Consider the following 25699-nt stretch of genomic DNA (forward strand, 5'->3'; position numbering starts at 1 on the left):
ATAAATGGTGGATATAACTCTGGATTTGGAGATGGTTAAATTGATAGATGGTGCGCTCCCAGCGCTAAAAGATGCCAGACATGAAGCGCACGTGGTAAGTCAAACTAAGTCATACATCTGTGTTTTATCCGCAATCAGCGTGTACGTGCATAATGTAAACAACACAGACTTATATTTGATCAACAGTTAAGGGCCGATCACATAATAATGATAACTTTAAAGATAACTGTAACTATTACTATATTAGCGTTCACACCAGCGGACGATAACAATAACGTTATGTTTATTTGAAGCCTGCGCGCTGCAGTGTTCTCAGTCACTAAAAGGAATGTAGATGATCTGCTGATGCTTTCGTTTTCATTTCCGAACCTTTTTTCTCCAAAATATGACAGCAAATGCTGGATGCTCTCTCTGAAGGTGCGCTCGTGTCCGGGACGGAAAGCATATAAGCGTTACATATACAGTATCCCGCTGTTAACACACTCCTTTCCGACCACTCATTCCTTCTAACATAAAAGCTGCATTTCGATCACCAATAGTCAAACATTATCTGCCAGAAACTGTCTGACTGTATGTTTTATTGTCCAGCAGCTTAAAAAAAAAATCTCAACGATATTGTTCTCTGTATCTTTATCGTTATAGTTATAATGTGAATGGCCCTTTATGCAGGGATCATGCGATGATGTATACTGCCAGGCAAAGTGCAGTAACTACACATTTGGTCAAAATTAAGATACGGTTTGAAATGGACTTTTTAACATATGTTCTGTCTTTCAAACAGTCTCCTAGTAAAATTTGATCCCATTTCAGAGAAACAAGAGTGGCTGCAACGACTGGCTGGTGTGAAAACTTTAAAGGCATTTTCTCAGTTTCAGTGTTTGTGTAGTTACTGCACTTTGCCTTTGTAGGGAAGTATGTTGTGCTCGTGCTGTAGTCTTCCCTCGCCTGTTTTCACAAATAATCGTACTGCTGTATTTCTCTTTTATAAATGTGATCAAACTAAATTCTCTTCGAAGATACGAAGTACGCAATACTACTGTTTAGGCACTAAAGATTCATATGAGATTGTCACAAACTGCGTGTTACCCAATCTTTAAGATCTTTGTATTTTACACATTTCTACATTCATCTTGACGTGTCTCAATCAGACAATGCAACACATTATCAAAGATTACGGCATTGTAGTAAAGTATTACAAATAAAAGAGTGCAGTGTTGTCTGAAGTAACAGGAATGTGTTGTAATTGGCCATGTGTGTTGTGAACGGTGGTGACACATCGGTGCCAAGAAACTCATTTTATGTGTGCAAATCTGTCAAGCAAACAGCATGTAATAAAGTTGTTTGTAAATGCAAAACAAGAACATTCTGGCTTCCCAGCATCAGTCACCACAAAGCTAAATATTTTATTAAGTTTAATTAGTAAATGCAAAACATATTTGTGGGCAGTGAGTCAACCGCCTCAGGTGAACACAAAGGATGGTTGTGAAATATCTGTGATGTCACAATACACGTTGAGCTCGGCTGGCTGTGTTCACTTTATCAACAATCACCATTCAAAACATTTGCTTTACAACTTTGAAGTTTTGAGTTCAATGGAAGTGAAAGAATTAAAAGATTAGGGCTGATAACTAAAGCAAAATGTGTGGTGCTCCAACAAAAACATGACAAATATTATAGTCAAAGCAACGCTTAGAAAGAAGCATGTGTGTAACGTCCTGACCTCTAGCCATGAACGTTTCATAAAGCTACAGCTAAATGGTTTGTTTGCACGCCAGCGGGCGATGACTATAAAGATAACAATACCGTACTGCCATTCACTCCAAGACGAATAGTTATACAGATAACTAAAGCTGCAGAAAAATTTCAGTTTCAGTTGTGAACTACAAACAATATTTCTGCCAAATTTCAAATACATTTTCAGACCTCAAATACTGCAAAGAAAATGATGATCTGATGGTGATGTGATGATCTGGATTGTGATCACAGTTGTCATGTGTCTTTCACATTGCTGCTGGATGACTTGGTCAATCCCGAGGTTTGATTTTGTTGAAATTCTAAACGCACCGCAATGACCACAATACATCTAGAAATGATGATTGAATGAACATTTGGAATGGTCTCTTCATTTCTTCCTCGGCTGTATATTATTGTGTTCACGCAAATGACTAATAACATATTTATTTGAAGCACTCTACTGTTTCACATTTAAAATTCACGAGACCTTGAAAATCAAACAGATCTTCATCGGTTGTAATAGTTTCATCGCTCATCAACTGAAAATAAAAAAATAAAGCTCTCAATTGACCCCAATCGTTCCTCTGCTTGATTGTTCCAGTATGGACTTCGCTATTCACTTAAATTCTCTCTCTCTCTCTCTCTCTCTCTCTCTCTCTCTCTCTCTCTCTCTCTCTCTCTCTCTATATATATATATATATATATATATGTATACTAAAGCACTATATATTCTACTGTGTATATGATCACATATGACACTGTATCCTGTATATGTGGAATCACTGTGAAAATATCCTGCCGGGCGAATGATGAAAAGATGTTCAATGTATTTCAAGCAGCGATTTCAAAATGACAAATTCATACGAACGTGATTGTCTCATTAGAAAGACATTGATTCACGTCTGGTTGAATCACTAATGAGTAATAACTTCATTGTGTCTGACAGGTAACAAACTCATTATCCTCCCGGAAAAATGGCCCAATGATGAGGCCCGATGAATGTGGATGACACTACAGTACACTGTATCAACTTAAGCATGCGTTTATGATTCAGGCTTTAAAACAAATGAATGAACGCTGAAAAACATCTATTTTTGAAATGCAACCAGCTCTCCAACTGTCCGGATGGTTTACATCTCACTACAAAACCTGTTGAAGTGCACGTGACATATTTCATTGATGCTTCAACAACACAACCTGAATATTGGTACTTTCTGGTAGCGATATGAATGAAAGATGAGAATGAAAGATGACACGTGCTCCCGACTCATCAGCACTCCGGATTGGATCCTATGACTAATGCGGCTCTGGTTCAATCCGTCCATCTGTCTGTCGCCTACCACCCAGGCTGTGACTCACATGCTATGAGTCGAGCCAGAGGAACAGGTCACTGACACAATTACTAACCTACCTCCCGTCCCCTCGTCCTCTTCCTCATCACATCGCCATGGGAGCTTGACAAGATTTGACAAGATCAACAAGACTGTCAGTTATGGGTTTGAGAGTCTGACCGCGGGGTGCCAGGGCAACGTCATTCTGGAGGCCTGATTGAACCAGCACTGGGAAATTACATTTCTCAATTGATCACAGACGCAAGAATAGTCCCCTCACATCTAAATGATTGGAACCATGTCGTGGCATTGGAGGAGGTCCATCGGACCCAAAGAGAAAGTCAAATATCTCCAGCCGTGTGGACTGAATGATGCATGTGCTAATTTCACAGCATTATTTTTGCAGTGGTGTGAGTGAAGCAGATGTTGTGACGCTGACCTGTGTAGATTTCTGCCTCCGACGGGTCCTCCACGCGCTTATGCTGAATGATGTAATCGGAAACCCTGTAGCCAATCAGAGGCTCCACATCGACCCACTCCAGGGCCACCATCGTGCTGGAGGGCTCCAAGTGAGGAGCCAGTCTCAGCCTGTGAACACAAAGCGTTTTCTTTCATCCTTCAAACATGTCACTTGGCGTTGACATGTCACGGCTCAACAATCATGCTGGGGCAAGCACGGAAGACCCTCGGGCCAGTTGACAGATAATAATTTCTGATGCGTTTGTTATATGCATGCTGTCTGAAAGCCGCATCTCAGACAACACAACATTTTTGAATTGAGCGCTCTTTTATGTCTTCTTACTCTTAAACAGATATGTCCACACATGTCCGTGCATCTCTTAAAGGACCAGTAGCATAATTACGTTCATCAAACATAATGACAAAGAAAAAAAAACAGTCACAGCTTCTGAAATTAACTAATTTAAAACATTTCTAGCTTAACTTGAAATTCCTTTGTTCATGCAACATAAAGATATAAATGACAAGAAAAGCTCAAAAGTGTGCATAAAGTGAATGGACATATTTGAAGTACAGTTACAATTAAGTAAACCTATCATACATTTCCAGTGCAATGAACTTAATATTATCAGTACAAATACCCAGAATACCCCTCTGCGCCTGAAAGAAAAGTTTGATTATTCATGCTTTTTTAAATAATAAGCACTTTTGGGACATTTATATAGCTGTTAATACAATTAAATAATAGTATTATGGATGTTCTTTTGTAGTGAATAAAGGTTTTCTGTGAAGTTACCATTCAGGTGATTCGTGTTTGCTTTGGTTCAACCCATCATATTTCTTACCACAAACACATCAGAAATGCAGTATGTTGTGTGCTTCTGTGGAGGATCATTCAATGACTGACATCAAATCAGTTGTTATAATAATATACTTCACTATGCTATATGAACATTGAGGCAAATGAATGAAATGTTTAAGTACAGCCTACATGAGCACTGTAAGTTGATTAAACTCGTGCTACATCATTTATTAAGAAAACAAGGTCAAGCCAACTGATATATTTGTGTAAACGCAACAAAGATACTCTTGTTATTTATAATTCAAATCTACTTAAGTTGAATTTACTTAAAAAGCGTGATGCAAAAATGATGCACATATATTTGAAGTAGTCAACACTTTTAATCAACAGTCTTTAATTTCTGTATCTGATAACCAACCTGAAATGCCTGAAAAGCACAGATTATTCATTTCATTTGTAAATATTTGCTTTATGTAGTTATTTTCTGCTCTAATTTGATCACTAACTGATTAGATGTCTTTAACAATTTTTTTAATTCCTGTGATTTAGGCTAATCGTTTTTCAATCACTTGCCCGACCGCGCGGGTTGGCGTTGAGCCCTGCATATGACAACTGTTTTCAAATCTCTCAAGCAGCATTTTAAGGTATCATAGAAACACTGCAATATGCCTTAAGGAAATTCGTGAAATAGCGTTATCTAAAAACACTGACAAAATTCACATTTAGAAACACTCAAAACTTCTTATTGAAAAAGTGGGAGGAGCCACCCAATACGCCCCGCCCTAATTTCCTGTTCATGGGGATTTAACAACTTTTTACACCAATTTTATCGTTTTACACTGAAGTTTTCGCAATGAATTCTGGGATTGCTAAATGTCCGAATGATGCATTGCAATTCTGCATTAGACATTTGTCAAAATGAGGCAATACAATTAAAGATATTTCATCTGAACCTTTTGAAGTTGAATGTTGGCATTATTTTCCAAGTATCCGACATTTATACTTCACACTTTGTACTACTAAACAGACATCGTGCAATTCACTAAAAGGTATTTTCATACTTTATAAACAATCTGTATTGAATAAAGTGCTTTTTTTAAAAAGATGACTCGATGTGACCTTGATTTGAATTACAGTAAGCAACATGAAATAGGCATGAAACAGCCTTTACATCCAGGGTTTGCCTATGACGCCTTAAAATGCACCTAAAGGACAAAAAAAGGTAGAAAAATGAATCTTCAAAACAGACGTTTGCAGAATGCAGCGTAACTCACACGGGCCGCCGCAGGGGGCTACAGTTGGGCAGGCCGTCTTTGCCAAGCGCAGTCAGGTCACAGCGACACCAGTTCTCGATGACATCACCCTTCCCCGCGCACCAGTATGAGCTCATCGTAGCACTTCTGAAGGCCTGCAAAATAAATGGCACAGGTGAGAGAAATGCAATTATCTCCACGAGTCAACGCGCGCCGCCACCTCCGCTCGACAAGTGTTGTATTTCTGTGAAGTTACGCCGGCGAAGGGCATCTCGGGGCACTCGGCGCAGACGAAAACCTGTCGAGATTTAATTGGAAGCCAAGCCAAAAAAGGTCAAGCCATGTGTGAGTGTCAAGAGACTCCGTCTCAGGGGCAATAACAGGACAAGCATGAGGCAGAGACGGACGTGAGACACAGCGCAGTGAAAGACCATGACTCATTTGAACCCAACAAAACCAAACGTCCTTCTGTCCTGTGGCGGTGATTCAAACTTAATCATTCAGGTTTTCTTCATATATTCAGACTGCAGCTTTCGAAAGATGAAAAACCAATTTCACAAATGAGTTTCTTTCTTCTGCCGTACACAAAAGAAGATGTTTTGAAGAATATTGATAAACACTTAACCACATTGACTTCCAACCACTGAGACGTTTCTCAGAATATCTTCTTCCGTGTTTCAAGAGGCAGAAACAGGCTTACAAACACATGTGGATAAAGACAGCATTTTTAATTTAAGATAAACTGTGCCTTTAAGTAACCGGTTAGTCGTGCCAGAATACAGTACATGTTTACAAATCTCGTGTCCCATCTGAGGAAAGCCCTGGTGAAACAGACGGTGGAGGGAAAGCGGTCTTCTCGCTGATAGCATCAGCAGGTCTCCGGCTGCCAGACCTCACCCTTATTTACGCACAGGCAACTCTCTCTAAACGCTCTTGATGAATGAGAAGTTATTAGGGAGGCCGAGCAATGAAGGGGAAAGACCAAGATCCATTGCGGTGTAATGACTTGCATGAGAGATGCCTGGCAGAGTCACGGAGCTGACAACAACGGAGTCTAGATGAACGGCAACACTATACATCACAATAAAATGATTATTACTGAGCTCTAAAGAAATGAGTAGACTTAAGTGAACTAAAAAAATACAATCTATTTCAATAAATCGTTTTTTTTATTATTATTTAGTATTTGATGGACACAAACCGTGCTCTAAAAGATCCATCGTATGATGCAGCAAAACGCTACAATCATTTATGATGGAAAGCTTAATATAATAATTTATCATTTCAGATGTCATGGTACGATTTCATTGGAAATGTCGGTTTGGCATCATTTGACTTTGACACATATGAACATAAAATAGCCTGCAATTTTGTTTCAGACCGATTACAGCTGTAGTTTCTTATTATAAATAATACCACATTCTAACAATGACATGCGATGCATTGACACATTTATCGTAGTATTATGTTTTATTTTGCTTGTTAGCTAGGATTGTTTCTTTTTTTGGTTTGTGTCTGTGTCAAACTCTCGGTCCTACAACTTCATTCTCGAAATATGATGTCATCATACATTTATATCAGTGCTTTCTGGTAAATAATGATGGTACAAACAGCATTATAAACTCTGGATTGAGCCGCACAGACAAACGGGCCGTCCTGGAAGTGAAAAAGAAGGACCTTGAGATGAACAAGTGATCCAAATAATGCATGGCCAGCAAAAGCGTAATGTTGAAGCCGCAGCTTTGCGGTTCAACACTCGACAGAAGTTGGGCTTCAAAGAGGAGTTCAAATGTGTCTGGAGGAAGATCGTTACGGCGTGTGTGTGTTGGCTGCGAGGGGTCTGCGCTGATGAAGCCCGCAAGAAGGTGTCGTTTCAAAGGAAGAAAACTGATGGTTTAACAAATACGCCCATTAGAGCGGCATTCGGCGATTGCGAAAGGGTTAATAAAACATTTTCCGCAAATGGGAAACAGATGATGGGAGCAGCATAACGTGAAATATCATGGCAATGAGAGGAGGGCCGCTCGCAGACAAACGGTGGGCCGCAAACGTGCACATACATTTACCACCAGCAGTTTCCTAGAAAAACACGCGTGACTGCTCAAGTGCACATGTGAAAATAGACAAAGCCATTATTGCCGTGTTTATGTTTGCAGAGTAACCTAAGCCAGTTTCCACTGAGTAAACAGGGAATGTAATTAGGGGTGTGCGTGTATGTGTGTATGTATATGTTTAATGGGGGGGGGGTTACTGGAGGTCAGTCGAGGAGGACGGCCGGCGTGATGTAGGGGGAACCCTCAGTGGAACGCAGCCATGCATCCGTCACGACTGCTGGAGGCTTCCGAGACATTACTGACAACACTCAAACACGCACACACTTTATATTCCAGCTAACAAGACACGTTTAAATGTTCTCTTAGAGTTGTCAAAAATATGAAAAGAGCATTTTATCAAATGGGTTTAAATGGGTGTTTTCACATTGTTAGTGGATCGTTTAAAAACAACCAGAAATAAATGTTTTTTTAACGTAAAGGGAATGTTAGCATAACATTCCTAGAACAGAGCAGTGATGTATAAAGTACCTAAAAGCAATACTTGAGTAAAAGTACACATCATTTCTTGCCAGAAATGTACTTTGGTAATAGTGAAAGTAACCTTGGCTTGAGTAAAAGTCTTAAAGTAACAAACACATATTGTACTTAAGCATCAAAAGTACTTACTATATTAAATCTACTTAAGTTTTTAAAGTTAAGTTGAAGCAAACGTAAAACAGTTCTTTTTTTAGCATAAAGATAAAAAATGGTGCTTACATAGAAATGTACGACCTCTGTCTCAAGCTCAGAAGTTTTACTGTTGCCAAATTGCAAAACCATAAAAATACAAGTTCAGAAACCAAATCTTAACTTTATAACTTTATAAAGGGATAGTCTCCCCCACCCCAATATTATCCCTCTAAGAGAACAACTTGGAACAAAATCAGAACAATCTGTCTGTCCCTTACTTCTTTTAAAGTATTTTTACTTCTCACTGCAATAGATTTTGATGTGCTGGGAGGAAACATATTGTAAGTTTTAACACGTTTTGAAATAATAGTAAACTCTTCAAAATTATGGAATAACACAAATGTAACTTTGGGATATCCAAAATAAATCAGAACAATGTCATATTCTGGAGCTCTTGAACAGTCTCGAATGAGGTTCCATCTAACCTTTCATTGGCAGATTTGTCTTCGTTATTCAGTCTCCGGTCGTACATTTCTATAACATTTTTAAATACAATTGTTGTTTTGCCATAAAATAAACGTCTATGCTGACACGATTCAATGTGCCTAATATCTGTGCAGAATAAAAGATTCACAACAAGAGTTTGCTGTCTACGACAGACCACTTTCACTTTGGCCTCTTGGACTTCACAGAACCCCTCAATCGATACCAAGAAACAATCACATGATCACAACATCCAAATTACATTATGTGTTGACTCCTGTGAGCTCAGCCCATTACTGTCCCCAATAACCGTCTGATACGTACAAACATTAGCCAGCTGGCCAGAGGAATTGCTTCATCCGATGACCCAAAAGCTCAGCAAACAGGTCGTTCCCATCATTGGCTCTAATGTAGTGAAGGCAATGTCCGTCTTTCTAGGAACACCTATAAGCATCTTCCAGGAAGGGAGATATGCCTTCGATTGCACCCGCGGGTCAGGAGGGGACACAAGGAGGTCCGATAAAAGTGGCGAATCGGCACAGGGCTGCTTAAAGGCTGATTCGATTTGCTTCCTCCATCTACTTGAATGGCCAGCAAAACCCATGGGTATAGCATTCCCTGGAAATTGATTTCGGTCAGCATCTGGGCTGGGCTTTAATACCAACTTATAAGAGAGGCTTTCTTCACGAGCGAACGGTGACGGTGGGCCGATCGGACGCGCCTTTAAACGCCAGTTCCCCACTGGAACGGTTGAATTCATGTTTACAGGACCACTTTCAATAAGCCGCCGTATCTCCAAAACACACACCAAAAGAATTACACTCCACCCAATAGACTGTTCATAAATGACGCTTTTAAGAAGTTTTGCAGAGTATCCCACAACTTAAAACTTTGTGTTTCATCAACAGAAAATTGAAAAAACTGAGATATAAAATGAACACAGATTGAAGAGTAAAACAATCTGGATTTGGGTGAATTCGACGATGATGAAACTAATTCTGTCTTCATTTACTCACCCTCAGGTTTTTTCAAACCTATATAAATTCCTATTTCTGTTAAACACAAAGAAAGATATTTGTAAGAATGTTCGCAATGTTCAGGTCTGTGACATCATCAACTACCATCATAGGAAAAAAATATTGTATATTTTTTCATTCTGTTGAACACAAAGTGAGATATTTTGAAGAATTTATGAACACAAAGAGTTCTGGGGCAGCACTATGGCAGTCAATGATTGTTAACATTATTCCAAATGTCAGAACAAAGACATTTACAGTGTAAGAGAATAAAGCTGCTAGAACGGCCCAGCCAATCACCTGAATCCAATTGAAATTCTATGGAAATATCAAGAGTTCATAGAAGGTGTTTGAAGACCAAAATCACACCTGAGCAATGCATGTGACTAATTTCTCCATACAGGAGGCGTCTTGAAGCTGTCATTACCAACAAAGGCTATTTTAATACCAAGAATTAAATACATGTCAGTAAGCGTGTTCTGTACTTTTCCTTGTCTCATTCCATTTGATCATACATAACTTTATTTGTAAACTTATTTGTTTAGTTTAGTACGGATTATATGGATTGTTACCGACATCTGGTGAAAATCTAATTTCAACTGAACCTTCAGAAATATATTTATTGAGAAAAATGGTGATGTAATCATGTGACGTGGTGTGCTATTTATTTTACCCGCTGTGTACAAGTAATGATGGCGTCATTTTCATTTTCGGGTGAACTATCACTTTAAAGAAATCTGAGCTCAGTTTGAGACATTATTGAGAAACTCTTATGGAGATATTTGTGAGGTCTCCTTTACTGAAATATCTGAGATGAGAGTTTCCATTTGTTCTCCATTTAATCTCATTGACGTCTAGGAGATATAATTGAGATATTAAAGAGATGAATGGATGTGTCCTGTGGGTCGTTTCAGAAGTCCCGACTCGTCCCCGTGGGTCGATGACATCAATATCATCCTCCTAAACTGGCGGCATCTTCATGGTGCGCTATGCGCCAGCCTCGTTGACTCTGTATGCGAGGGTGGGGAGACGTTTGGCTCTCCTGTTTGTTTACCTATCGACAGACCCCCGCTAGGGACCGTCTGCTATGGATCGCCAGCTTTTCGTTATTGTCAACGCTGCTGTAAGTGGCGAGGTCCAGACACACACACACACACACACAGGTACTGTCATCAGCGTGAGAAGCAATTAGATGCCGTCGGGTACGGGGCGGGAGCCGGGCCATTTGGTTAGTGAGTCACTCTCTCTGGTCTCTTGAGACTGCAGAAGAACAGACGCTGGTTAATAGCATCTTCTGCTTCAGGACGTCAGCGGCAGAAAGGATGATGTGGAAAAGACAGTCCGCCTATCTGCTCCAAAACATCATTTAATATCCTCATTAGAGCCATGACTCAGAAGACACACTGACTGCTATCGCTAATGTCTCCTTATTTAAGCCGAGATATTACATTATGGTCAACATTCTGTCATCATTTATGTGGTGGTGTGTAACTATTCCTGTGGAACACAAAAGAAGACATTTTGAGAAATGTCTCATACAATAGAAGTGAATGGGGTTCAGTGTTGTTCGATCATCAATGTTCTTCAAAATATCTTCTTTTGGGTTCTGAAGAAGAAAGTTTTGGAATGACGTGGGAGTGAATAAATAATGAGAGTTTGCCTTGAGTATTCCTTTACGCCAAGGAACGGTGCGAGACTGATGCTACTTCAAGTTGTCTTTTCATTTTAGTTTGTCTTTCTTACACAGTCTATGATCTCAGAATGATGTTGAAATTATAAAGAAAATCACTTCTGCCATCTGCTGGTGTGTCTGGTGAAGTGTAACACGATTCTCAATTACACAATTTTAAAGTTGTGTTAAAGTCATGATAATGAAAATCCTGTCATCGTTATCTCACCTTCTTGTCATTTCAAACCTTTGTGACTTTCTTTCTTCTGCAGAACGCAAAATATAATTTGATGAACGTTGGGAACCGAACAGCAATGGACTACATTCACTTCTGTTGTATGGACACAAAACCAATGTAAATGAATGAGGTCCAGTTGACAAAATATCTTCTCTTGTGTTCTGTGCAAGAAAGACACTCACACAGGTTTGACATGACATGTGGGTGAGTAAATAATGTCAGAATTTTCATTATTGGGTGAACTATCCCTTTAAACTCGTGAGTTAGCTGGACGTTCAATTCAGATGATTTACTAAAGAACTTGAGAATAAAACAGTCCTCCTTGACAAAACACTGGCATTGAACTTCAATAAGAACTCTTTTTCATTTACCTCTTTGGTGCTGTTGTCCTGCACCAGGCTGTACAGGGGCACGACCCGGCTGACCTCCAGCAGGATGGGCGTCGGGCTGGGCGTCTCACGACCCGTTTGCCTACACAGGTGACATGCCGCCGGGCAGCTGCCCTTCTCCTGACAGCGGATCTCCACGCCAGCAACCAGGTCATCAGACAGTAGCTGCGTCTTCAGCAGACCTGACAGGTAACTGATAAAGGGCACGGCTTTCAGGTCGCGCCGGCCGCCCTGCTCTGTGACCTCTGTGAGAGAGAGAGAGAGAGAGAGAGAGAGAGACATCACTGGTACAGATGATTTGGATCAGAACAAGCAGCTGATGAGAATAACAACTTCATTTTTGAAGGTTCTTAAAAAACTGTTTCTGTCTAACATTCATGCTCAGTGGTAAGAGCGTTAACAACACAAGGTTGTGTGTTGGATCCCAGTGGATTGCAGATACCTGTGTATAAATGCGTCTGCCAAATGCATAAATGTAAATGTTCTGCAGACATTAAAGCTGGTGTACAGAACCATGCAGACCAAAATGATGACATTGTATAGCACCTTTGATTTAACACAAAACCACTACATTTGATGACAGATCAGAATGAAAAAAGTGCATTCCAGTATACATAGTACTGTACACGGAAACATAACAAATTCATTCCTCATGGTTAAGCAAAACTTGAGTTGTTTTGAGTGGTTAATGTAGTTTTAATTGTATTCATATTTATTCAATTTCATTTTTAGCAATTCTGTTATTATGTATTTACTTATTTATTATGTTGCTTTTTAAGTTTAAGTTTAATTTATTTTTATCGTAGTTTTTGTTTATAATTATAATTGTTGTGGCTTAAAGTTATTTTAGTTTATTTTTGAGGCAACATATCAAGTATTTATTTGTTTCAAGTTACATTTTTCTTTTACATTTTTAATTTAAGTCAACTGTAATAACGGAATTAAACTACCTTGTGTGTGAATAAACTTTTATAAACTTGTGCCATCATTGCATTTCATATTTTGGCACAGGCTGCATTATAAAACAACTCAAAAACTGATTTCTTTCAAGTAATAGCATTGTGTAGTACAACGAAGAGTCTGACTAATGGCTGGAATACACTACAAGACTTTTATAATCTGAACAGAGTTTTTTAAACTATCATACACTTGCAGACTATTTGAAAGTTTCAGATAGAACTGAACAAACACAGACCTTCTGCAACAAGTCCAGACTGAAAATCTTGAGTATTGAGATTGTGTGATGTATAAACAGATGTGTGGAGCTCTGCTCTCATAGATAGTCACACGAGTCATCACACTGGACTTTAGGATGACAGGTGAACTCTTTGAAAAGCCCAGCGGCAGAACAAACAGTCCGACAGCCTTTGTGTCCGCAAACAACACGCAGACGTGCCAACCCAGACCCGCAGACCCCGAGTTTACCCTTCTCACGGCCCACGGAGGAAGAGAGAGAAAGCAAGAGACACGGATTCAATAATTGGTAACAGATTAGGCTTTTGAAATGATTCATTTCCTGCAGTGCACTTCATCATATCGAGGCGTTCTGCACATCTGGCTCCTCGTCATTACATGTGTGTTTTCACTCTGTGCTGCCGTGGATTCGGCTTTTGTCGTGGGTTTTTTTCTACCATTTGCTTGAAGCCAGCATCATGATAAATAGAAATCGAGTAGGTGGATTAGGCCAAACCTGCTGGATTTAAAAAGGCAAATCTATTCCATCGCCTGACCATTCCCTCTCATCCAACATAAAGTACATATAAACCCCCAGGAGGGCGGAGAATGGGATTTTAATGTTTTAGTAGGCCTACAAGATTGTGTTTGTTAAAATACTCACCTAATGTTAGCCTATTTACTATCCCCTACCCAAACTAATCCATTTCTGCATTTTAACTTTTAACTCAAATACGCATTATTTGGTAGGCCTATGTTTGTTTATTGTTCAATTACCTGGTGGGGACCGCTGGCTGCTTACCACAATGTGTGTGATCTGTAGGCCTACACAAACATCTTTACTCAATTCAGATCTTCATGTCTGTGCTGACACTGGGAAAATAAACCACCGACATGACAGCTGTTGTGATGTAACAGCGCCCCCTGCTGACCCCACAGCGACACTAATACACAGTGTTTATTATAACAGTCGACTCATTTCTGTTGCTTTAATGCAGAACTTAATCTCTTTACTTAAACACTATAATAAAACTTTTAGTTCGTTTTCTATACCAGTAAGCCATCACTACAATTTGATGTTAGTATAATGCAATGTTTGTGACATCCAGCGGTACCTGACTATACTGAACAAAACACGCAATTCTTCATCGTTGAATTGCTTTATTGGGAAAAAGCACATACATGCTGTTGTTATAAATTATATCACAAATAAACCACTGTAATATCAAACATAAATCATTTATGTCATTTATTGAAACATAACATAACATAAATATAAACGTATCTGCTTTACTTTAATATCTTCCAGATGATAAACAATTTACCTTTCGTCAAAAGTTACTTAGTAACAGACCGGATGCTTTAACCAGAATATCTGATTGGTGCCGTCTCACGTCAACCAACACACGATGACGCGCACCCCTTTCCTACGGAACCAATGAAATGGCGCGTACACGAAGAGTCCGCCCGCCGCGGTGACGTCATCTCCGCAGTGAGGCGCGCACCCGCTTGCACGAGAGGCGCGCGCGTCGTCACGTCAGGCGAGCTGCTGTTGAACTGACGGTAAGAAACTAATATTATTAAAATTAAATGTATTATTAATAAAAGTCATCTCGACATAAACGTGCGCGAACGCGTTTTTTGCGTGTCATGATTGCGCGTGTCGTCACGGACGTCAGAGCGAAGAGACTGAGATCGCCGTGTTTTGATGTCTGGGCCTGTGTTTATTCAGATTTATCTCCACATGTGATCAAACTGATGTGGTGTATTGATGCGACGTGAGCATTTAGTAAACATTCTAAAAATGACAAAACATGCTTCTGAACGCTGACGATCGGCAGCTGTCGACCAAAATATAACGTTACGCACGTCAGTGACGTTGTGTTTTTTAACTTCCGTATTTAATATTTATACGACAGTCTGTTTCACCTCGTAAATCCCCGTGATGTTGGTGTATGAATGCATCAGTAGGTGTGGTAGCATGCAGCATCAGGACCGGTACATGTCATCACACACTGGACTGCTGATACAGTGATGTGACGTCATCACGTCTGTGTATGTGCTTAAAATGAAGGTCTCTTTTCCAGTCCAGAGCTGTGGACTCATGATGATGGATTACAGTGAGACTAATATTAACGTTTGTGACGGACGGATGTCTTGGTCAGGCTGATGAATCGGCAGATGTAACAAACTTAGAATAAAGAATAAACAAACTTCTCTTTTCTCCAGAAGGCATCATGGCTACACCGACGTCTCTGGATCCAGAGCTGGTACGGGAGGTGTTGGAATGTCCCATCTGCCTGGAGACGTACAACCAGGAGCAGCTCCGGCCCAAACTGCTTCAGTGTGGTCACACCGTGTGTCGCCAGTGCCTTGAGAAACTCCTCGCCAGTACAATCAACGGCGTGCGCTGTCCCTTCTGCAGTAAAGTCTCCCGCATGAGCAGCATTTCCCAGCTGGCCGACAATCTCACCGTGCTGAAGATCATCGACTGTGCCAGTTCATGCGGATCCAACATGGGTCTCATGTGCAAGTCCTGCAAGAACCGTCTGCCCCGTCAGTACTGTCGTGACTGTGGCGTCATGTTGTGCGACATTTGCAAAAGCGAGAGTCACCAGCGGCAAGGTCACGTCGTGCATGCCATTCGCGTGGCCGCCGAACAGCATCGGAAGGACCTCGGCGGCAAGCTCACTGACTTGCGCGAGGCGATGGGCAACATTCAAAAAAAGAAAGCGGCCATTGACAACGTTGCAAAATCTCTCCGACTGAAGTACAAGGTGGTCCAGCAGGAGTACGCCAAGGCTGAACTGCGGCTCCAGGAAGAACTGAGCCGCTCCCGCCGGGCCTTCACCGCGTCCATGGCCGAAATAGAGAAGCTCAACGCACAGATTCTGGAGGAGCAGACGTACCTGCTCAATATCGCTGAGGTTCAGGTGGTTTCCCGTTGCGACTATCTCACCATGAGGATCAGGCAGACCGATATCGCTCTGTTAGAGGAGGACAGCAATAATGATGAAGAGGAGCTGGACTTAAAAACCAATCTGCCCGTCATTCTGAAACTACGGGACCCTGAACTGCTTAAAACCGAGCACTCGACACCTTTAGACGTGGGACAGCTGACTACAAAACCCTGCACCGTCAACGCAGAGGAGGAAGACGGACTGGAGTTTGCCGCTGGCGCTCCTCTTGACATTTATCGTGATATTGATATGGAAACTGCCGTGGAAGAGGCGGTCTGTGCTTCGCCTGTTAATTTCAAGTCCAAGTCCGTCGATGGTGGGGGACCATCTCCAGGGGCTACCGGCGGCCAGCTCTGTCAGTTCGTGAAAAAGATGGGCTGCAAGGGGAATCTGCCCGGCATGTTCAACCTGCCGGTCAGCATCTGCGTCGCGCCGCAGGGAGAGGTGCTCGTGGCCGACCGGGGGAACTACCGGATCCAGATCTTCAACCGCAAGGGCTTCCAACGAGAGATCCGCCGCAACCCGAGCAGCATCGACAACTTTGTCCTCAGCTTCCTTGGGGCCGACCTGCCCAACCTCATCCCCCTCTCCATCGCTATCACCGCTCAGGGCCTCATCGGTGTCACTGACAACTACGACAACTCAGTGAAGGTTTACACTGCAGACGGCCACTGCATCGCCTGCCATAAGAACCAGCTCATCAAGCCGTGGGGGATCGCCGCCATGCCTTCGGGTCAGTTCGTCGTGTCGGACGTGGAGGGCGGTAAGCTCTGGTGCCTGGCGGTGGATCGTAACGTAGGGGTGGTGAACTACAACCGTCTGTGCTCGGCGGTAAGGCCCAAATTTGTGACTTGTGACTCCTCAGGAACGGTCTACTTCACGCAGGGTTTGGGCTTGAACATTGAGAACAGACACAACGAGCATCACCTGGAGGGGGGCTTCTCCATCGGCTCGGTGGGCATGGATGGCCAGTTGGGAAAACAGCTCAGCCACTTCTTCTCCGAGGCCGAGGACTTCCGATGCATTACGGGCATGTGCGTGGACTCCAACGGCGACTTGCTCGTGACGGACAGCGGCCGCAAAGAGATCCTCCAGTTCCCTAAAGAAGGCGGCCATAACGTTCTCATTCAGGAGGGTCTTACCTGCCCTGTAGGCATCGCTGTTACTCCGAAGGGACAACTGCTGGTTTTGGATTGCTGGGACCACTGTGTGAAGGTCTACACATACTTGCAGAGGAGACGTTCCTCTACCTGCTAGACCTGACGCGTCTAAGGACACTTTTAGGGGCACTTTAATTCAATGGCAACACTATAAATGCGATTCACCATGGAGAGACCGGAGGACGTGTATTATTTTGGCTGCTTTGGACGAATACAGCACAACTGATGGCAATAACTGGGAGCTCGTGGACGTTTGTTCTCATCTGTGATTTCTACAGACATTAATTTGGTATTTTGAACAATTGAGATGAATGCTCAAGTACAACAAACATGACTGGAATAGGAAATGCTTTTACCCAGATGGAAAATGTGCTGGTGTGTGTTTGTGTGTGTCGTCATATTCACGTGTCCTTGTTTTTTCCCCACAATGCCTCAATGTTAAAGTGCCCCTTATATCTCAAGCCTGAATAGTGAAGCATCACACTCGTGTTCCATCAGATGTTAAAAAACTTGTGAACATTAAACTTGAGGAATCAATCGAGTTATAAGTTGTCTGCTACTGTTAAACATTGGCTGTACCGTAATCTAAATGTCAACACACACAATATGATATTAAATTTAAGTGTCCTTGTTTTTAAGAGATGGTCGAGTGGAGAGATAAAGTGAGTTTTGGTTCTAAAATCATTGAAGATATTAGAGACATATTTGATTTGCACACTTCTGGTCTTCTGTTACCATTTCTTACATTAAGAAACTGCTCTCAGAGCTCTGGATTAATGATGTTTTCTTAAATATTCACTTGTTTATATTAATTTCACTAAGATCAGCAGCTGTGCTGGTGTAATAGTTTATAAATGCCATAGAGATGCTCTTCTCCATTAGTTCTTTCTCATTACCCATCATACCTCTGGGTTATAAAACTTTTACACCGTTCATGAGATCACAACACGATGAATTGTTTATGTGTTGTTGGTGTCTGTGAAAGGAATCCCAAATTCTTGTTTGTATTGTTCACGAACAAATTACGTGCAATAAAGTCAACATATCTGAACTCTTCTTGTCTTTTATGATTAAATATTTTCACTGTGTTACATCTTACCTGGAGTTTATGGGAACACAATTGAAATCGTATTAAAATGTTCCTACGTGTTCCCAAAACAATTTTAATCTGCCACAGGATGTCATGTTGTTAAAGCGCTTCACGTGTTTAATATATGAACTCGCATCATAAAAACTCTTTAACACACATGAGATTAAATCTTTAGATTTGACCTTTTATTTCGTTTCTTTAAATTGAGTTCTGGCTTACCTTTCTGGTACTGGAGCCAGAGCTGCTGTTGGACCTTCTTACTGGGAAAGTAGATGTTACAGGTGAGTTCAGAACCGAACAGAGCCTCGGAGATGTAATGACTGCCGTACTGCTGAATGAATGCCAGCATCTCATCTCGTGTGCTGTCTTGCGTCAGGGACTTCAGAACCTTTGAGAAATCTGACAAAACGGACCAGCACACACATAAATTTACATTTTACCATCACATATTACATCAAAAATGTAGCGTATAGTGTTAGTTCTGGTAAGTCAAGCCACCTATAGCAATATGACGCTATGTGCTATCGCAGCTTCCGTTTACAAATGAATTCAGCTAACAGCAGCTTATCGCGTTGCTCGGGTACAAATTACCCACCTCCATCCCCAACTCCACTTCACATTTACAATCAAGACTCGACTTCTGTTATTACTTTTCATAAGTCTCAATTTGTGTACATAATGTCTTAAACTTAAACATTTTGATGGTAGAGAACCTGATGAGAATAAAATGATCCTTCAAACCCTTACACAAAATAAGTATACTTCAAGATCATTTTCTACTATACTTATGTAGATTTCAAGTATACTTTACGTTGTAAGTATACAAATGTTTATGTACTAGTAGTATACTTGTAAATGCATTTCAATTCTACTTTGGAGCAAAGAGTCTCACTTTTAATGAATAAAATTATACTTTAAAGTATACTTGGACTAGTTAACAGCTTAATTACTCATTTATACTGAAACTACACTAGAAGTAAACTGATAGTTTACTGGTGTGTAGCACATTTTTCTTCCCCACATTTTGAAGTATACTTGTTAGTATAGTTTTCTAGTCATATATTATTTAGCAATAACATACTATTTTCCTATTTAGCTGCAAAGGTTTATACTTGTAACCAGCCAAGTAAACTTAGAATACTTCAAATGCACTTTGACTTTTTATCAATATAAGTCAAGTTTGTCTAAGTGTCATATCCACAAGTATGTAAAAGTAGAAGTATGCTTTCTTGTTTTGACTTTAAAAGGACAGAAATATCAGACTTGAATTTGCAGATGTTTTACCTGTTGACAGGGTGATCGCACTGAGTTTCACCTTGTACAGGTTACTCCGCACTCTCCACTGTTGCATCATGGGATATCCCGTGGCTTCACTGAACTGAACTTCTCCTGTAACACAAGCACACATGATGAATATAAATAATGTCAAAGGAGTCCTTGATAAGGTGTTACGTATGAACCGAACAAACTGACTGAATTGTTATACTGTCAATGATAATGTACAGTAAGAATGTGCAGTGATGTACAGTAATATCAAGTCAACATTAGTAATATAGCGCTTTTTACATTATGCAAATGGTAAACCTCTGTTTTGGTAAAGTTATGTAATTTACTGCTGTATATTGTGCACATCTGCTGCTGTTTTCTTGACTGAATGCTCTTGAGTGGATTACAGTGATTAACCAGGGTAAAGCATCTGTTTATCACTTGGCAGACTGTGATATGAATGAAGACCTGATGCGATACATCAGTTGCCTGCCCTCTGTCTCCCTGTGATGCCACCTCTTTCACCTCTATGATGGATTTCTTTCACAACGTCATTGATTTATTGCTCACGCTGTCCATAATGAACAATGGCAAATCTCTCTCCAATGCACAAACACACACACACACACACACACACACACACACACACACACACACACACACACACACACACACACGCTTTGTATGGTAAATGCCTCTGGTTCCCATTTAAAATATATTGAATATATTTTAATCCAGTGTGCACCTAAGCCAATCATAACAGAGATGATGTACATATCAAATTCTTAAAGCTACTATAGTCAAATTAGCCAGACGCACATGCGACGTGTATGTGTGAGTGTGTGTATGTGTGTGCAGTCATGTGTTGTGTTCTAACTTCCGGCACAAAACAGAGAATGCTAAAGTCACGGCATGTTTGCTACAAGAAACAAGTGCAGTTGAGAGAAAGAGATGAAAGTGATGATGTGAACGTGTGCGTGTTACCTGAGAGCAGCTGGAGGTTGGGCAGAGGTTCAGACAGAACTCCTCGACACTGCTCCTCCACAGGAAGAGGAATAACCATCAACCCATCAGCCAACTGAGGAAAATCCTTGATGAAGTTATTATCCCTGAAATCACAAAACACATCCAATCATTCATGTGCTCGCTGACAACCTGACGCAGATTCACATTTAAAGAGACAAGTATTCATTTATTCATTACGTAAGTTAAGTTTAACTATATAAATACACACGTCAGTCATTTTTAAACTCTTTAAACTTGTTAACGCGGAGGTATCTTGAGCCCCAAAAGCCACCCTGCTCCGCCCTGCTTCTTTACAGCGTGGATCGTGCTGGCTTCTCATGCTTAACATGGTCATCTTGTTCAAAAAACAGTTGGATGTATGATGTAGTAGTTCTGTGCCTGATACACTCCCCCAGCACTCCAACTTGTTTCGGAACGGTTTTTATAAGTCTGGATCCCTGTTTCGTAACAGGCATCCTATGTGGGTACATGCATAATGTACAAAACACGCAGGGATTAATGTGATGATGTGTTGTGTGCTCGTGGTCCAGTCTCCTCACTAGTCTCGCCTCTAGCTGCTTGTGTTCTCCGTAAATAATCGTACAGCTGTATCTCTCTTTTATAAACTTGATCAAACAAAATACAATAAGAAGATACGACGTATGCAATACTACTGTACTGTATATGCACTCAAGATTAATATGAGAACTGCGTGTGTTACCTCATCTTTAATATAAAAACATTCTGGATTACTCAACTCGAAAATTGAAGATATTATTTAGTAAAATAGGTTCCAGCTTTGGCCAACAGAACACTGGTAATTTAAGAGTTAGTTTAAATAATTAAAGCTGCGAGCAGCATTTAGCGGGTTTCGAGGTTAAAGGCAGTCAAAAGCAGTCGTGCATTCATGAACAGGTTAGGGGGTCACACCTCAACACACGCATGAAGGATCAAAGTCCAACACACACACACGCACAGAAAAATGACAGGTATGAACTCATAGAAACTATGCATGCTTACAGAAACATGCACGTATACTACAAGAATGTTATTTTTCTGACTATCAAATCATTTGGACAATTCGTTAATGAGTATCCGATTTTCATTGTTGTTGGCTTTTAAATTGAAGAGAAGGTGCTTTCAAACTCAAGAAGTCTGAAGTTCCTGGGCCGAGACGTTTGTTTTCAAAGCGTATCAGAGCCTGTAGATGTATAACCGTTGCATATTTACAGTTATTAATTGTTATTTTTACAGTGAGCTCAGAGCGATGGTCTACACATAAGTTTTAAGCCCCGTGAAGCTATCTCAAATCCTTCTCTAACAACGTCCGTTTAAGTGTCATAGGCTCCGCTCAGTTCCGTTTTTGCCCCCCCCCTACCGTGTATGAATATAAATTTCAACTTTCTTTCAATGATTATTTACATTCACACTACACAGAAGTCATCTGCATTGGTTTGGTTCTGATCGGTTGAAAAACCAAGGACTAGTTCACGAAAGTAGGTTTTTGACATCATCAGCGATAACTCATGAACCGTTTGATCGACAGAAGCGTGTCCAGAGGCAAAGTTGTTCAGAATGAGAAGAGCTATCATATGATGTAAATAGTTTGAGTATATGTCAAATGTCACGTGATACACAATTGTTTATGCACTCCAAAAGCGTTACTTCGCCCCCTAGTGGCCGAATGAGTTCATATTTCTTACAGACCTTCAGGACCACGAGTCGAACAAGCCCAGCGAGTGTCATTTCGATCGGCCTCAGTTAACCCTGTCTAATGAGTGCTCAAAATTCATTGGCCGATAGCGGCCATGTTTTTTGAGAAACGCCAAAGTCCTTTTATACAGTCACGGTGCATAACACAAAGACACACCATACCAAATAATAAGTCGATCGGGTAAACGGTTGCGTAGTTATAGCCCTTTTCGAGTTCTTTGCTATTATAGCACCACCTAGTGGCCAAACACCGAGTCTTTTTTACTGTGACCCCGGACTGAGGGTCTACACATACGGTCTAAGCCCCGTGAAGATAGTTCAAACGGTTCACGAGTTATGGTCCTTTTAGTGAAATAGGCTACTTTCGGTTCAGACGTTTTGATGCCCCCTAGCGACCCTGAATCGAAATTTCAACTTCTTTTTATGATTATTCATATTCACACTCCACAGAATTCATCAGCGTTGGTTTGGTTCCGATCGGGCAAAAATCCAGGGACTAGTTTTTTTCATAAAATGCAAATTAGTGGAAAAATTTGCATACCGGAAATGAAATCGGAGATAGCCATTTTTTAAGTTTGGAGCCAAGGATTCCAATGACACCAAACACTTTGTTGTGCGACATCCGGTTTACGAGCATTGAGCCCAAACGCATTGGCCATCGCTATAGCGCCACCTATGGACCGATTTGGCTGGTTCACTGTATCTGAGTAACCTGCACAGATACAACCAATTGACAAAGTTTTGAGTTTCTACGACTTACGGTTTGGGCTGGGCGACGCGTTTTAAGGCGGAAAAATAAATTACAGTTCTATCAATGTACATCATATTGATGCACATTGCAATGCAATAATGCAATAATATTGTGTGTTCCAGCTTTAGTTTTTATTATTCATTTCTCCCTAGTCAACGTGTGTGCTAGGTTGCTTTGCAATCAAATGTCATTGTTTCGAACAGAAATTCTTGAACTTTGCTAAATTCCACTGACTCTAACGCGACTTCTGTGTATGAAACATCAATAACAAACAAATCTGCTTCGGTATAAAAATATAGCAATACAAATAAACATACATATATACAATAAATAATCTAAAGGAACAATGAATTGGAATATTGACAATAGTGTAAATGTCGTCAGATTAATGTGCTTTGGAGTGTTCCTCGTCTCCTTTCATGTGTGATAAACGCTTCGTTCGGCAAAGGCAACAGAGAGACATCTTGAAAAACGTTCACAGATTTGTGGAAGTTGTGCGACTGCGCTGGGATTTCCACTTTCTCTGCAATCTAATGAAGTGTAATGAGGCACCAATTAAAATCCCTCTCCGAACGCTCAATCTCTTTAATTGAGCTTCCGCTGTATGAAACATCAATAACAAACACAACTTTCATCATCAGCTCCAGACTGAACACGCCTCTGGAATACAGAACAACACACCAAGAGCATTTGTATTCCTCCCATTATACAGCAAATCTAATGCTGGAGAACATTTCCACCCGTGAATATTGAACAGATGTGTGTGCATTAATACATAGAATATGATATACACCATAAAGGTTAGATATGTAGATAGAAACGGTATATGTAGATAGACAGATGGTATTCCTAAGGTGACCTGCAACTTTAACTTTCTTCTTACTCTCAGTTTTATTCCTGCCTTATAAAGGCCTCTATCGTCAAGAGCGAGTCAGTAGGAGTCAATCAGGACACGCTTTACTGGAAGAGAGGAAACTCAAGGGCACAAAGAGAGAGAGAGAGAGAGAGAGAGAGAGAGAGAGAGGCCACAGTAAAAGCATTACTCACTCGCTCTCACACAAATCTATTGATTACCGAATTAAATCACCATGAGTCTGACCCTAAGAGAAATAGTCAGCCCATCAGCCGCTCAACAAATAAACATTGGGGCGTATGGATTTTCTCCTAAATAAGACTTTGTCCTTGCCACCGCTGTAAACTTGTTCATATTTATTTGATTTATTCCAGTGAAGCCTGATGCTGCAGCGAGAGGTGCGTGAGCAAACCCCTCTGTGTTAACTGCTAAACAGTTTTATCCTTCCTTATTGTTTTACTTTTGTCCTATTGTTATTATCAGCTATGTCCAGACCTAACTTAGTTGTTAAACTACTAACTACTAAACTATATTTGCTGCTAATTGTGTTCGTAAGAAAATCAATAAATGATGGATAAAAAACGACCCTTTGGCATCATTTCTTCATTCTCTTGTCATGTCAAACCTGCACGAGTTTCTTTCTTCTGCAGAACACAAAAGAAGATCTTTTGAAGAATGTTGATGATTAATTCACATCGAACCCCACAGAACCTCGGAGACATTTTTTCACAATATCTCCATTTGTGTTTCGCCGAAGATACAGATTTACACGAGGAGGAAAAAGGCGTCACAATCCATCGGAAAACACTGGAGTGTGTTAATACGTCTTCCATTTACAGCCCACATGAAAGCCTCTGTGTATTTTGAGCTGTTATACCTGATCACAAAAACAGCGGTGATGATGAAATACTGTCTGAGTTCTGGCACTCTCTTAGATCCCCTCAGAGACAAAAGTAAAAGACATTACGCTCGCTGAGAAAAAGGACATTTCATACACACTTTATACGTAAGTTTGTCGAGGGATCCCTAGTGAGACTTTAGAAGATAAAAAGCTGAAGATTCACACAGAAGAGTTTCTTTCATCACAACACAGTGCAGAACTACTGCTTGAGGTAGTGACATCATCATCAGAATCAGAATGCAGTTCATTGGTCAATTCTTATTCCGCATCATAATAAATACAGTATCACTGTATCACCTTCCGACACAATCACTCGAAAACAAACAAAAAAATAGCAAAAATATGATATAAATATCCGAATAAATAGACTTTATAATCTTTTTTCACATTATGACATTTTCTAAATTTCTCATGACTATAATAAACCAAAATGTCAAATATTCAAAGGTATAATTGTATAAATACAAATGACAGTAATAATAACATTTAATGTTAAAATAGTCATCATTCTAATCTTTTTCCTACACGTCACAAGTGTAAATACATTTATGCATATATTTGTCATGAAGAGATTCACATGTGAGTGTGTGTTTAGCTGTTGATGCAGGTCACCGATGTGTGTCTGACAGGAATGAATGTATTTTATATTCAGGTCTCAGGAGTGTTCATTCGAACATCCATCTCCTGCTCTGAATCTCTCTGAACGGCTGGACGCCGCATTCGGCCCGCA

The 25699-nt window shown here is 40.6% G+C and overlaps 2 protein-coding genes across 3 annotated transcripts in view; one reads left to right on the top strand and one right to left on the bottom strand.

The window, feature by feature from the left end:
• The window catches only part of astn2 (astrotactin 2), a 42621-nt gene extending 21772 nt beyond the window's left edge, over positions 1–20849 (bottom strand). The window contains exons 1-6 of the mRNA XM_079479979.1: positions 20731–20849; positions 19765–19869; positions 18700–18879; positions 12080–12342; positions 5601–5734; positions 3505–3653 (exon numbers count right to left, since the gene is read on the bottom strand). Coding sequence (XP_079336105.1) covers positions 3505–3653; positions 5601–5734; positions 12080–12342; positions 18700–18879; positions 19765–19869; positions 20731–20809 — 910 coding nt within the window. The 5' untranslated portion in view covers positions 20810–20849. The remainder of the gene's footprint in view (positions 1–3504; positions 3654–5600; positions 5735–12079; positions 12343–18699; positions 18880–19764; positions 19870–20730) is intronic.
• trim32 (tripartite motif containing 32) lies at positions 14740–18434 on the top strand. Of its 2 annotated transcripts, none has more exons than XM_079479955.1 (2): positions 14740–14833; positions 15500–18434. In XM_079479955.1, the coding sequence occupies exon 2, from the start codon at positions 15508–15510 to the stop codon at positions 17485–17487; it is 1980 nt and encodes a 659-aa protein (XP_079336081.1). In that variant the 5' UTR covers positions 14740–14833; positions 15500–15507; the 3' UTR covers positions 17488–18434. The 2 variants fall into 2 exon arrangements, with proteins under 2 accessions (XP_079336081.1, XP_079336082.1); XM_079479956.1 differs by having other exon boundaries at positions 14782–14833; positions 15503–18434.
• Positions 20850–25699: the final 4850 nt, after the last annotated feature.

This window comes from Barbatula barbatula (assembly GCF_947034865.1).
Source record: "Barbatula barbatula genome assembly, chromosome: 2".
Classification (NCBI taxonomy): domain Eukaryota; kingdom Metazoa; phylum Chordata; class Actinopteri; order Cypriniformes; family Nemacheilidae; genus Barbatula; species Barbatula barbatula.